Raw genomic sequence first — 13321 nt, 5'->3', positions numbered from 1 at the left:
GAGAATTTCGCGCTGCAGATCATTTCCGTTCGTCTCATCCGACTTTGCTGAATTTGATATATTGCTTTGTCAACTTCGTTCGGACAGTCATCTAAAAAGACGATATCACCTGATAAGTCAGTCAATATGGTCAAATCCTTCTCGATCCTTGGCAAGAATTTGAAAGCCAATACGGCTGAAGACCTCCAACCCTACCTGTCCGAGTTGGAGGCTATGGACGATGTCGAGGAAGTTCACTTCGGAGCGAATTCTCTGGGTGTCGAAGCTTGTGAGGCTATTGCTAAAGTCTTGAGCAGTAAGAAGAACCTCAAGGTGAGTATTCATTCCAAAGTACCGTCGTTCTCCCATTTCGACGGGTCGTTCAGAGCATCTACCTCCCCTTTCTACTCTATATGGCACTTCACTTCACTTTACTCACGTCCTCCTTGGATGCTTGATGTTTTGATGTTCGGTAGAAGTAATTGAGCTGACTCTGACTCTGACACTTTCGCTGAGACAGGTCGTCGATCTCGCCGACATATTCACTGGCCGACTAATCTCTGAGATCCCCCAAGCCCTATCCGCACTATGTAACGCTTTGTCCACTTCTACCTCTCTCGTCGAGCTCGACCTTTCCGATAATGCTTTCGGCGGTCGATGCGCCGACGCCATGGTACCCTTCCTCGAGTCCAACACCCATTTCTCCATCTTCAAATTGAACAATAACGGTCTCGGTCCCATCGGCGGGTCGATCATCGCCAAAGCCCTAATCAAGAACGGGGAAAAATGCCTTAGCGAGAAGAAGGAATCTCAGCTAAGGGTACTCGTGTGCGGAAGGAATAGACTCGAAAATGGTAGTTCCCCAGATTGGAAGACTGCCTTTGGCTTACATACGGGATTGAAGGAGATTAAGATGCCCCAGAACGGAATAAGGATGGAAGGTATCAAGAACCTCGTAGAGGGTTTGAGTGCGTGTAAGGGGTTGGAAGTACTCGATCTTCAAGATAATACAGCTACGAAAACTGGGACTCGAGCAATTGTAAAAGCCCTCCCGAACTGGCCGAATCTCAAAACACTCAACCTCTCAGATTGTCTGCTTGGGAAAACTGGCGGAATCGCTTTAACTACGTCGCTGTCGGTTGGCTCGAACCCTAAATTAGAGACGATTAAGCTGCAATACAATGAGCTGGACAAGGCATCGATAGAGCTTTTGGCGGTGGCGATTACGCAGCACCTGAAGAGCTTGAAAGAGCTGGAGTTGAATGGGAATAGGTTTAGCGAGGACGATGAGTGTGTAGAAGAGCTTAAGAAGGCGTTGGAAGTGATTGGGCAGGAGGATGCACTTGATGAGCGTGAGTAGTGCTTTCAAGATAACATTCCCATGCAGGGGGAATCTGTATACCGCACATTCGATCTTGAGTAGGGACTTCAATAGCTGACGCCTTGCCTTGCATGATGTGGTACTCAGTTGACGATATGGAAGAACCTGAATCAGGAGAAGAAGAGGACGAATCTGCAGAAGAAGAAGAGGAGTCAGACGAAGAAGGAGCGGAAGCCGAAGATTCTGTTGACAAAGGTGCAGATGGTGCTAGTGCTTTACCGCCTGTCACTGATAAGCAGACCGATGAGTGAGTCATCTGCCCCATTGTTGCTTGCCCTCCTTTGGACCGGACGGACAGCTGACGATTGGACTTTGCGCATTAGTCTCGCCGACATGCTTGCTGGGGCTCACATCGAAGCTAAGTAGATGCAGAATTTCATAGCAAGTGGTACTTGACTATGTTTCAGGCAGAGAGTTCGACGAGGCAGCGTACGATTAGGGCGGTCCTAGATTCTAGATGTTGATATAAGAGCAGAAATGGATATTTTATACATCATTTCGGCATGTAAATAGCTTTTGAGAAAGATGAGCTTGCCCCACTTGAGTCTGCCCTTCATAGTCAGCGAGACACACCGACTTCAGAACTGTCTCGTCAGTGGTGCAACCCCTGTCAGGCATTGGATTGACGAGGTGCAGTGGGCAGGTATTCCAGCTGTAACGCTAATTCGGTCTCTAATCTGATTTTGTGGACATCGCTCCGAATTTATCACAGAGTGCGATGAATTACATGTCTGTCTGTCACTCGGTCAGTCTCGTAGGAATCAGCATATCTCTATACTGGCCATCGATCATTGGGTATCTGGTTCATACATGATGAATGCCTTTTATAAGATGCCTGTATCTATCCTTTCTTTCAACACGGACATCTCTTCATTTCTCGAGTGCGAGATAGTCGTTGCCAGGTCTATATCCCTTCAACGCCGGCTGCAACTCCCATCCGCCTCGGATACATCATCCATTCCGCTATTCTCCCTCGCTAGTATCCGCCTTCGCTGCGTCTCAATGCTCCCAATTCTATTCCCTTAATCATCCCTCACTTTGTCCTTCGCCTCACTGATAGTTTCAACCAAGATCCGTCAGATCACCAAACAGACACATCGAGTTCGTATCGATATTGGGGATGGATGGGGAACAAGTATGTTCAGTCAATGATATAGTTGGTCGCGAAGGCATGACGAGACGGGTAGTCAGAAAATGAACACCATTAGCAAATGGCTCAAAGACTAGAACACTAAACGCCCATGTCTGATACGAAGGGATGTTTTGTTATAAACATTACTCACCGTATATACAACACGTTATTGCACCTGATAAGCACCTCTCCTAATGCTCCATTCGATTTCCCATTCTCGATCTCTTCGGTATTGGCAAGCTATCCAAGGGAAGGCAAACAGAGATGGTCAATTAGCACACAATAGCATTAAACCATCTAATTTGAGAGTGATAGCAAGCTATCATCGACGAGGTCGTCTGAGATGGGGTCTGTAACTGGGTCTATCGCAGTGGATAGAGCGAGAGAAGAGAACAGGCACTCACCTGCAGGTTCATGTATCCGTCCGTAGAGACCAAGTATCCCTTGTATTCTAAACCCCACTTCAGCTTGACGTAGACCGTCTTACCTGTCAGATCTTGTAAGAATGGTTTCGGGTTGACGGGCTATCCAAATTCAACACGACTAGAGTCAGACCAGCAAATGCAGCGCGGTAACGACAACAGGGAGCTGATTAGGACTCACGGCTATGCCTGACATCTTGCTTGCTTCGTATGGTCAGGAAGATGATGAGGAAAACAAGGACGTAGGCAATAACACAGTTCAATGTTTTCGAAGCACGAGGAGGGACGCTGTCGAAGGAAATCAACCAACATCGCTTTTAGGCGCGTGAGGGGAAACGCATTTTACTGTAACATCCAGTGCCTAATTATGCGACACGAGATCAGAAGCTTCAGCTGTTGTCGAAGTCTAAAGCGACTTGTTAGATTGCTATCACTGAACAGACTACATCTTGCACATCACAGAGCTGCATTGCTGAAGCACCGCATCGGAGGATCGCGGATACATAGACCACAATGTGTGAGTCTGCTTCTGCGATACTTACATTGAAGTATCGGATATTGGCTGACTTCCAAGCGGAATTGATGGATTTAGCTGGCTTTGCAGGATTTGGACAAAACAACAACAGTAAGTCTATCACCCCTACGTACCTACAGCGACACTCCTGTCATCGAGCCAAGCTGATCTCTCGCAACTTTGGATCAGGCGGTAGCTCATCAGGGGCCTTCAGCTTCGGCGCGAAGCGTATGTCTTTGCGAAATCCTTGAAACATCATCGTCTGCGACTGATCATCTGATTTTGCGTCTGTCTAGCTGCCGGGGCCAACCCTCCCGCAGGCGGATCTTTATTCGGTCAACCAGCTGCTTCAGGTTCTCAACCATCAACATCACTCTTCGGGGGCGGCGCGAGTAAGTGATCACGATATTCCTTGTCGACGAGGATGCTGACTCTGCACTTCCTTTTACAGCTCAACCATCAACTGGCGGAGCGTTTGGAGGAGGGACAGCCGCACCAGCAGGAGGAAGCTTATTCGGCGGAGGCGCAGGAGCCTCCACAACCCCAGCACCTGCAGCTGGAGGATCTCTATTCGGCGCCAAACCAGCTACGAGCGGAACACCCACAACCGGAACTTCGACTCCTTCTTTCTCCTTCGGCGGTTCAGCCAACACCACTACTACCCCCGCTGCCCCTGCCCCTGCTCCTGCTCCTGCTGCCGGTGGAAGTCTTTTCGGTGGATTCGGAAGTTCGGCAACAGCGCCAGCGTCAGGCTCAACTACACCAGGAGCCAAGCCAACTTTCGGCGGATTCGGCTCGACTACCCCAGCTGCTGCCCCTCCTGCCTCATCAACATCGAATACTGCCGGAGGAGGTCTGTTCGGTTCGAAACCTGCTGCTCCCGGCGGAAGTCTATTCGGTGGAGCGAGTGGATCGACTACGCCTACTACCACGGCTCCGGCTGCTCCGGCTGCTCCGGCTGCAGGAAGTCTATTCGGAGCCAAACCCGCTGATACCACTACACCTAGTGCACCAAGTGGCGGGGGATTATTCGGTGCCAAGCCCGCAGAATCATCTACCACTACTCCTGCTGCTCCACCAGCCGGTGGCTTCTCATTTGGGGGAAACAAAGCAGCCGCTCCAGCCGCTCCGGCACCAAGCACCTCTCTTTTCGGATCCACACCTGCCGCGGCGTCCACCTCGACCCCGGCAGACACCAGCAAACCCGCCGGCAGCTTATTCGCAGGATTCGGATCAAAGCCCGCTGAACCAGCCAAGACCGACTCTCCCGCTGCTCCAGCTTCAGGCAGCTTGTTCGGTGGATTTGGAGGAGCGGCTAAACCTGCTGAAGCCCCTAAACCTGCTGAAGCTCCTAAACCTGCTGGAGGATTCTCTTTCGGGAGTTTAGGAGCTCCTAAGACGGATTCGCCCGCTACAACTCCATCAGTAGCTCCCGAAGCCCCCAAGACAGGTGGTTTCTCATTCGGTAACCTCGGTGGGTCAACTACTCCCGCTGCTCCTGCTCCTGCTGCCGATGCAGGAACAGAGCCCGCCAAAGAAGCACCCAAAGCTGGAGGGTTCAATTTCGGTAATCTCGGTGGATCGTCTACGCCAGCTGCGACATCTACTACTCCGGCCACCACGGACAAGCCTGCTGAACCGCCGAAGACGGGTGGATTCAGCTTCGGCAATTTAGGAGGAGCATCAACAGCTGCAGCTCCGAAATCCGCAGACTCGACGACTACTGCTCCTGCCCCTGCAGCCGGATCCGGATCAAGCCTATTTGGTAGCGCACCAAAGCCTGCTGAAACCTCGACCGCGACTGCCCCCGCACCGGCTGCTTCAAGCTTGTTTGGTGCGAAACCTGTTGCGTCATCTTCTACACCTGCCGTCGGAACCTCCACTACTGCGCCTGCGCCTGCCCCAGCACCCGCTGCATCGAGCGAACCTGCTCCGAACCTTCTGAGGGGCAAAACTCTGGAAGATATAGTAGAGGGATGGAACAAGGACTTGGACGCCCAGGTCAAGGAGTTCGAGAAACAAGCTGGAGAAGTCAGAGAGTGGGATAAAGTGTTAGTCAGAAATGGTAATCAGGTGAGCTCTGACGGAACCTTATGAATGGGTCCGGTAGCTGATGTTGGTATTGTAGATCACTGCTCTTCATCGACAAGTGCACGAGGCGCAGCAGAACCAGTCGGCGGTAGATCAAGCGTTGGATTATATCGAAGCGCAGCAAAAACAACTTGAGAGTATACTCGGTGTATATGAGAAAGAGATTGGAAAATTGAGTAATGACTCGACTAGGCCTCTAGCGGCGAAATTACCTGCTGATAGGGAAAGGGAGAAATCGTATGTCCCCTCTATCGTACTAACTGTTGTCGATAAATTCAAGTATGCTGAATGACGACACGATTCGTTATGTAGCTACGCGCTGGCAGAAGATCTGAATAAACAATTAGATGACCTGTCGAGAAACCTTGGACAGATGATAGAGGAAGTCAACAAACTATCCCATTCGTCCAGCACATCACACGGGGGATTGGACGTATCGGTCAATGGTAATTCACCGAGTGCTTCGTCAGTTGAGGCTGCCTCGCAGATCCCGGACGACCCGATAAATCAGCTTTCTGCGATTCTCGGCGCGCATCTGAGGGCGTTGAACAGTATCGATAGTAATGCTGGGAAGCTGGAAGGGAAAGTGGGCGAGTTGGAGAACCGGATGGGAGGGAGTGGCTCACAACTCAACGAGAGGAGAGGATGGGGATTGGCGAGGAGGTAACTCTGCTACTCTGGATTATTCGCAAAGATATGCAACGGAGCATGGTTCATCATAGAGATGACACAGTATGATATGTACAATACGAGTAATGATAGACACCAATGCATATATGTAATACAACGCTAGACTGCACTGTATCGCACTACACATCTCCATCTAGCTTTTCGTCGTCCTCGATCTCGTCCACTAATATCCGATCAGGCGAGATGGATGGGCTGCGACTGATATACCTGCCCCTCGTATCGCCTTCTTCGCCGTCCTCGGAGCGAGACCGCGAGCGCGAGGGCGATCTGGAGACGTACCGACTTCGATTCGACCCATCTGACGACACTGATCTGGATCTGCCTCTCGAGCCATTTCGTAAATCAGGAGAAGAAGGTGGAGTTCTGGATGGGGAACGAGACATATATCGATTTCGTGCTGCAGGAGACGAGGCGTTGGACTGTATTTCCTTTCGATCATCTCCTTCTTCCTCCTCCTCCTGCAAAAGACACAATTTTGGTGTCAGCATTCCCCTATGACGCTATAGCCCACGCCTCAAGACTTGAAGGCAGGGGGGAGAGAGGGGGGTTAGGGTTGGGGGTTAAGTGAGAATGAGCGACTCACAAGTAAACTCTTCCTAGGTTCCAAGCCCTCTGTCTCTTCCAATACACTACGCTGCGTCAGACGGGGTAAGATGATATCGCATACTCTCTCTTGAGTCAGTAATTCATCGATGAACTCGTCGAAGTAAGTTAAACTGTATCCGCCTGGTCCGTTTCCACAGCAAATACCGTCTCTTGATCAGCCATTGACTCTGCGCTCTGACTTGACATTGGCAGATGGGATTGACCCACCAGAATGAGCCAATCTCAACTTCCTATAATCTTTCATTAACGGTTCTAAGATCTCATACACCTCTAGCGAGCGGAAAGTCAGGCGTATATAAAACGCTGCGAGTGCTCGTAGGTACCTAGCAGGACACACAAGTTGGAAACGAATTAGTTAAAGGCTAGCTGGCATGTAGCGCACGAGCTGAAGTAGCCCTGATTTCGGGTGAAGGGAAGCAGGGATAGACCCACTTGAACTCCTCCGCCAGTAAATACTCGATCAATATCTCTTTCTCAGGTTGCAGTTGCAGTAATTTGAGGGTGAGCGATATGAATGGTGTGGGCGTATTTCGATCCGTTACTCCCCCTATCGATTTCAATGCTATCGCCTTATCTATTATTGACTCGGCTAGACCCCATGAAACAGTAGATAATCGTTCATTTGATGACAGCATCAGCTTAGTGGACTGAGCCGTAGTGATCAAACCGCCAAGATGGAACCCACCGGTCAGAGCGAAACATTGTTCTTTCCAATATAGGGAATCGTATATCCTCGCTCGGATGACTTTCTCGATCAGATACTACATAGATCAACACATTAGCTGGTACTGCCCATGCAAGGGGTTGTCGGTGAGGGAGTCGAAGAAAGTTGAGAGTGGAGGGGAAAATTCCACCTTCAGAAGGAAGAAGATCAGGCTTACTTGGGGATTACCACCATGTATCGACTTTGTCCCTCTCAACGTCGAGTTGGCCATTTTGTGATTCTCTTCTGCTTTCTTATCTCTTCTGTTCTTGGAAGGTCGTGGTAATCGCGAGAAGGATTGAAGCAATAGATTTGGTGAGATGATGTGCAAGCAAAAGGTGGTAATGTTCGAGCTGAGGTCGAGTAGAAGAAACCTTCCGGTTATTTGATTTTCAAGGCGAACGCGAAAACACAAAATCCATTTCCTCGTGATTGTTGTTATTTTGATGACACTGCTTCCCTTGACTACTCCATATAATTATACATCTCTATAAAGCCGCACAGATTACACCTCCCATACCAGATACAAGCAAGGAACAACTTACTCCCTCATCGATCGAAGTTTACTTCAAGGACCGGCCTCATCATAAGGGCGCCTGCACGATGTCGGATAGCGGAGGACCAGCGGGCGACGATGATATTGGATTACCCAAAGCGACCGTCTTCAAGCTTATACAAGGTGAGCAACGGACGACTCAACGCAATACCATCGGCTCCTCCTCGTCGTCATTAGTGCACAAGCGGAACTCTGTGCCTTCTTGCTTGATCTGAGCTGATTATGAAAGGGTTGGAACAGAGATGTTACCGGAAGATATAGCTTGTTCGAAGGAGGCGAAGGATATAATAGTAGATTGCTGCGTGGGTGAGTATAATTATCATGCCTCATCTGAACCTTGATGTAACACCTCAAGCTTGGGCATATCATAAATCACGGAGCTCTACCGGAGAGAATCAGACAAGCTAATTTATGATGACTTGACTGAACTTGCCACCTATAGAATGGGTTAAACTCATATCGACACAGTCAAATACAGTGTGCGACGAGTCATCCAAGAAGACAATATCACCTGAACACGTCATAGAAGCTCTCAAGGTAGGTTCGCCAATACCCCCTGGATCTTCCTGTCTAAAATGGTCCCTCTCGTTGTCGTACGTCGAAGCTGATGAGTTCAACGGTTTCCGTCCACAGCAACTTGGTTTCGAGGATTATATACCGGAAGTGGAGGAGAGTAATAAGGATTTCAAACAGTCGCAGAAGGTGAGCAGGTCTACTGAGATCTTATTTGCCCGTCCGTAATCTCCGGTCGGAGGGTTGGGTGTGCAATGGCCAACTTAGGAGGGGAAGGAATGGGATGAACGAGCTTGCTTGTGAGGCGTGACGACGGATTGAGCTGGCATTAGTGAGGGGGATTGGACGAGAACGAGCGCCAAAATTGGGAACTGTCGCAAGAAGCAAGATGGACATCCATCTGAACGGACCGCAACAGGTACAAAGAGCAGGGAGGGCCGGCTTGTCAAAGAACGAGAGATCGCGAATATTGACATGGCTCTAATGATATTTAGGAACGCACGAGGACTCAACCCGATACGAACGGTATGACGCAGGAAGAGCTTCTTGCGTTGCAGGAAAGGTTATTTGCGTCCAGTCAAGCAAGGTACGAAGCGGGGCAATAGGGGCGGCAACTGAACTTTCAATGTCGGAATCGTGCAATGAAGCCAGAGCAGGGAGTTCTGGTGTGGTGAGAGCTTCATGTGGAATTGACTTGTTGTATATTATATGATCGTCCACGTGTCTGTGGGACATGCATATTCATGTCATGTAATGTCATGTAATGTCATGTAATGTCATGTCATAGCCATGTCTCTTACTTCTCAGACACCATGTCTGGACGACCAGTACGTATGCCGCCATCAGCTTTCATTCCAGCCCAGATCTCTTTTCATTATCTGCACTCTATCGGACGGATCCTCGTCATTCCACAATTCCTTCCCCTCTTTGGTTGTCAGTACGGGCAAGCCATTCTGTTCGATCGTGAAGGACGCAGCTACGCTACCCCAGATCACGGCTACGTCGCATAAAACGTATTCAGCTGTTCGATGCTCCATTCCAAGCGAAAATTCCAGTCTACTGATGCAACTCACCTTCGTCCAGAAGATATCCTCGATCCACAGCAGCTGCCAGTCCACCCATGAACGCATTTCCTGCCCCAGTCGGATCGACGACTTTGCCTTCGCTCCAACCCTCTCTCTGCGGATTCCAATACGCTGGGACCCATTTGACATCTGGTCGTCGATCTTGGTTGTGGGGTGTAGTCGGCGTGGCAGCGTAGCAACATCCCAGACAACCACATCGTATGACTACTCCTATTTTGGGACGGAATTGGGCTATCCTCAAGCACAGCTCAGCATATATGGTCTGGAGCTCTTTTGGCGTAACTTCAGGGGGAATATGGGGCTGAAAGAGACGTATGACCTCGTTGTGATTCGGTCTGAGCCGCGTATTAGTCACTCGACTCGTTTCGCTTGTCTTTGCGATAAGCTCACCATGGGACTTACCCTATGACATCGATGTCTTTCGCGATCTTTTGCATAACTTCCAGACTCTCGTCCTCCGGTTCCCAGACTATGATTGGATTCCGTTCTTTCTGATCTCTCAGCTCCTTCACTTCGCTGAGGATAATCTCCGCTCTCGGCGCAGGGTAAGAGATGAAATGGATAGTTGAAGGAAGCGGATCGGCGAAAGGGGTAGCAGACAAAGAATGAGGGGTCAATAGAAGAGGTTTCGTGAGGTACTCGAAGCTAGCCGACATGCAGCATGTCAGGTAAATGCAAACCTTGGATCTTTTGGGCGGGATCAATAGGATATAAGACAAAATTGCTCACCCTCTGCTTTGACCTTGATACCTGTTCACAGCCCTCGCAGTCGGATGCCCATCTGTCCTCTCTCTGAAAGCCCACATATCCGAGCCATAATATTTCAAGTCGTCCCTGATAGCCTTAGTCAAGGTCGCTGGGGTATAGTCGATGATCATACCCAGCTCGGAAGGTGGAGTGAAAATCCTCGCGCCTATGATGGCTGGTTGGGGTCATATCACATCAGTGGAAGTTCACGGTGAGTGGAAAATGGAATGGGAACGGACCGTATGTGCCGCCTCCGCCGATCTGCCGAGACGCAACTCATTTTTGAGCCTTGTGATGTTGAGTACGCAGAGCTTGGCCTCACCTGATCAGGCTGTTCCACTGGTCTTTCGACGCCATCCTCGCCAATGAGAGTGAACGTGTCCACGATGAACTGTTCTGGAATGACAAGTCAGTCCATCTGGTCCGGGAAAATCTGGGATTCTGAAAAAGCTCACCAAGGGTCACTATCCGTCTTGATGTACTTGCCACATCGCCGCTCGGATTGTTCATCTCCCTCGAGCTATACACACTCTGGTGGGAGAGACATGTGAGAGATAGTGAAATGGAAGGGTAAGGACAAAATGATGATTCGTTTTGATTGGTGATTGGCGTGTTCTGGTCTGTGCCTGAGATAAGAGATAAGCGAATGTCAAAACCCGGAAAACTCGACCTCTACATGCCCCAACTTGTGACCTGCATGTCTCTCAATCAGTCTAGCATAAAAGGTATAGACGTTCAATACAATAATCGCTGAAGACACATCAGCTTCAGTGATCTCTTGCATACACGACGAGGCACCTCTTCGACAGCAACATGACGTTGAAATCCAAAATCCACTCCTCCATCGGATCTCCTTCATCACCAATCAAAATCCTCTTGATCAACCCCAATTCCACCCAATCATTCACTCTCGACCTCGTTCCAGTCCTGACCCGGAGCATACCTTCTGACGTCTCCGTCGACTTCATCACTGCTCCTGAGCCCGCTCCGGCCAGTATAAACAATAACGAAGACTGCAAATTATCCACCCGAGTATGCGAAGAACACCTGGACCTGGACAGTCCTGACTCGGCGTGGCTCGAGGAGTACTCATGCGTGGTCGTAGCTTGTTTCTCGCAACATCCTCTAGTAGACTCGCTGAAACGAGCAGGAGAAGGTGGATCTAACGGTAAAAGTCAGCCGGCGGTGGTTTTGGGGATACTGGACGCTGCTATAAATAGTGCGTTGGGTTTAGGTGGGAAATTTGGGATAGTCACTACGGGTCAACGTGAGTTGCGCCTCACTCATTTACAACTATCTCTGCGGGTCATTCATGTCATGGAACAGTACATTCGACTGATCTCGTTGTTGACTGATGCAGAATGGGAAACGCTCTTCGATCAAGCTATAGCCTCAATGGGCTTGACGAGCAGATACGCAGGAACAAAAGGTACAGGATTCGATGCGATCTCTCTTCATGGCTCAGAGGTCTCGGATATCATGATCAACGCATCGACCGAGCTAGTCGGAAAGAGTGCGGACGTAATTGTACTTGGCTGTGGGGTACGTCCGACCTCATCGACTCAAATTGATTTGGACTGACAGATTCAACAGGGTATGTCGAATATGCGAGCGATGATTGAGCGGGAACTGAGCGGGAGAATTGGTAGAAGGATACCGGTCGTAGATGGGGTACAGGCGGCGGTGGATATGGGTATAGGCTATGCTAGGATGGGTATAGCCCCTTCATTTTCCAACTAAAGACGGAGAACACCAATAGCATGCATTGCTTCATACGTGATACCTTCGTGGTAGCACACACGCCAAGATGACTGTCTCATTGGGTCGACTCTGACGGCTGTCAAACGAACTCCCGCCCTGGGGCATATGACGGTATGGCTCTTTGGGATCCTTCCTCTTCTAGAGTCATACATGTCAGGTCGATAGTCTTTTTCTCTCTCTCTTCTTTCTCCCCGGTCTCTTTGAAAGTCATGATACCTTTGTTTCTTACTCGATTGCCTTCAAGATGTGAACCCATCTGTTGGCCGTCCTGCGAGATCGCAACGTAGTACAAACCTTGGCTCGTAAGAGACTGGTCGGAAACGCATGGGGCTATGTCAAATGAGAGCGACGCAGAAGTGCTTTTTACGCTCTGCCATCTGTTGCCTCCTTTTCGTGAGGACGTCTCCCAGTGGGGTTATTTTGGGTTCGGACATCCGATGAAACACATACGACTGGCAAGTGAAAAGACTGCTCTTGCAGCTCCGGCACAGCAGCAATACTTCGGGTAAAAGAAGCCTGTCAGGTTAAGGGACACAACCAGTCCGCAAGCGTGGTGCTGATGGACTTCTCTCCTGGATTCATATGAGGCGGTCCGGCTTTCTTGCGGTTCACGAAGACCACTGAGCTGTTCGCCTCTCGTTGGGGGCTCAGAGAAATTACTTAGCCTTACGAGTCATTGTTATAAGGAGACTGCCCAGGGAACCTTCCGATTTTGCAGGGAACGTTCCGATTTTGGGAAATGAGATAGTACAGGCACAGAACAGAGCGAAGAGGATTATCACTTTCGACCAGCCGAGCCTCGTCGTCAAGCTTCCTCGACTGGGCCGGGTTACATGATTGTAGATTCCTGCTTCGCGTGTAGGATCAAACTCGATTCTGCTTGACTGTTGATAGAGATATTAGAGAAGCTTTCTACGTCAGTCGGAAAGGCGAAAAAGCCGTCCCGAGGCTGATGGTCTAGTCTGAGTATACGAAGGTCGTAATTGGAGAAAGAGAGCATCTTGGCTGTCGGCTTCGGCGGTAAAAGCGATCCATTTGCCAGTACAAAAACGCGTTGTACGAGCCAAGCGTCGTAGACACCGCTGGACCTGAAAATTTCCGGGCCCTGATCGCCAAAGGATGTCTCACCTTCCCATCAAAC

At 49.8% G+C, this 13321-nt stretch overlaps 7 protein-coding genes across 7 annotated transcripts; 4 read left to right on the top strand and 3 right to left on the bottom strand.

Moving 5' to 3' along the window:
• Positions 1-126: 126 nt before the first annotated feature.
• I303_105157 (uncharacterized protein) lies at positions 127-1726 on the top strand (the record flags this gene model as incomplete). The annotated part of the gene is made up of 4 exons (XM_018408689.1): positions 127-312; positions 500-1331; positions 1448-1607; positions 1684-1726. The coding sequence occupies 4 exons, from the start codon at positions 127-129 to the stop codon at positions 1724-1726; spliced, it is 1221 nt and encodes a 406-aa protein (XP_018262380.1).
• A 656-nt stretch (positions 1727-2382) lies between these two features.
• I303_105156 (small nuclear ribonucleoprotein F) lies at positions 2383-3110 on the bottom strand (the record flags this gene model as incomplete). The annotated part of the gene is made up of 4 exons (XM_018408690.2): positions 2383-2413; positions 2644-2732; positions 2897-3016; positions 3096-3110. 4 exons carry the CDS (start codon positions 3108-3110, stop codon positions 2383-2385), a joined length of 255 nt encoding a protein of 84 aa, XP_018262381.2.
• Positions 3111-3427: 317 nt separating this feature from the next.
• On the top strand, positions 3428-6186 carry I303_105155 (uncharacterized protein; the record flags this gene model as incomplete). The annotated part of the gene is made up of 6 exons (XM_018408691.1): positions 3428-3539; positions 3618-3656; positions 3725-3820; positions 3880-5501; positions 5557-5756; positions 5832-6186. The coding sequence occupies 6 exons, from the start codon at positions 3428-3430 to the stop codon at positions 6184-6186; spliced, it is 2424 nt and encodes an 807-aa protein (XP_018262382.1).
• Positions 6187-6328: 142 nt separating this feature from the next.
• On the bottom strand, positions 6329-7750 carry I303_105154 (uncharacterized protein; the record flags this gene model as incomplete). Its single annotated transcript, XM_018408692.1, has 6 exons — positions 6329-6667; positions 6793-6935; positions 7023-7138; positions 7248-7404; positions 7501-7576; positions 7697-7750. The coding sequence occupies 6 exons, from the start codon at positions 7748-7750 to the stop codon at positions 6329-6331; spliced, it is 885 nt and encodes a 294-aa protein (XP_018262383.1).
• A 371-nt stretch (positions 7751-8121) lies between these two features.
• On the top strand, positions 8122-9192 carry I303_105153 (uncharacterized protein; the record flags this gene model as incomplete). Its single annotated transcript, XM_018408693.1, has 5 exons — positions 8122-8197; positions 8315-8380; positions 8517-8611; positions 8708-8776; positions 9082-9192. 5 exons carry the CDS (start codon positions 8122-8124, stop codon positions 9190-9192), a joined length of 417 nt encoding a protein of 138 aa, XP_018262384.1.
• Positions 9193-9429: 237 nt separating this feature from the next.
• On the bottom strand, positions 9430-10929 carry I303_105152 (uncharacterized protein; the record flags this gene model as incomplete). Its single annotated transcript, XM_018408694.1, has 7 exons — positions 9430-9584; positions 9661-10007; positions 10075-10317; positions 10402-10594; positions 10659-10680; positions 10742-10815; positions 10875-10929. The coding sequence occupies 7 exons, from the start codon at positions 10927-10929 to the stop codon at positions 9430-9432; spliced, it is 1089 nt and encodes a 362-aa protein (XP_018262385.1).
• A 303-nt stretch (positions 10930-11232) lies between these two features.
• I303_105151 (uncharacterized protein) lies at positions 11233-12159 on the top strand (the record flags this gene model as incomplete). The annotated part of the gene is made up of 3 exons (XM_018408695.1): positions 11233-11686; positions 11780-11961; positions 12013-12159. The coding sequence occupies 3 exons, from the start codon at positions 11233-11235 to the stop codon at positions 12157-12159; spliced, it is 783 nt and encodes a 260-aa protein (XP_018262386.1).
• Between the last annotated feature and the right edge of the window lie 1162 nt (positions 12160-13321).

Source organism: Kwoniella dejecticola, chromosome 6 (assembly GCF_000512565.2).
Source record: "Kwoniella dejecticola CBS 10117 chromosome 6, complete sequence".
NCBI lineage: Eukaryota > Fungi > Basidiomycota > Tremellomycetes > Tremellales > Cryptococcaceae > Kwoniella > Kwoniella dejecticola.
This window is presented reverse-complemented; position numbering and strand designations above follow the sequence as displayed.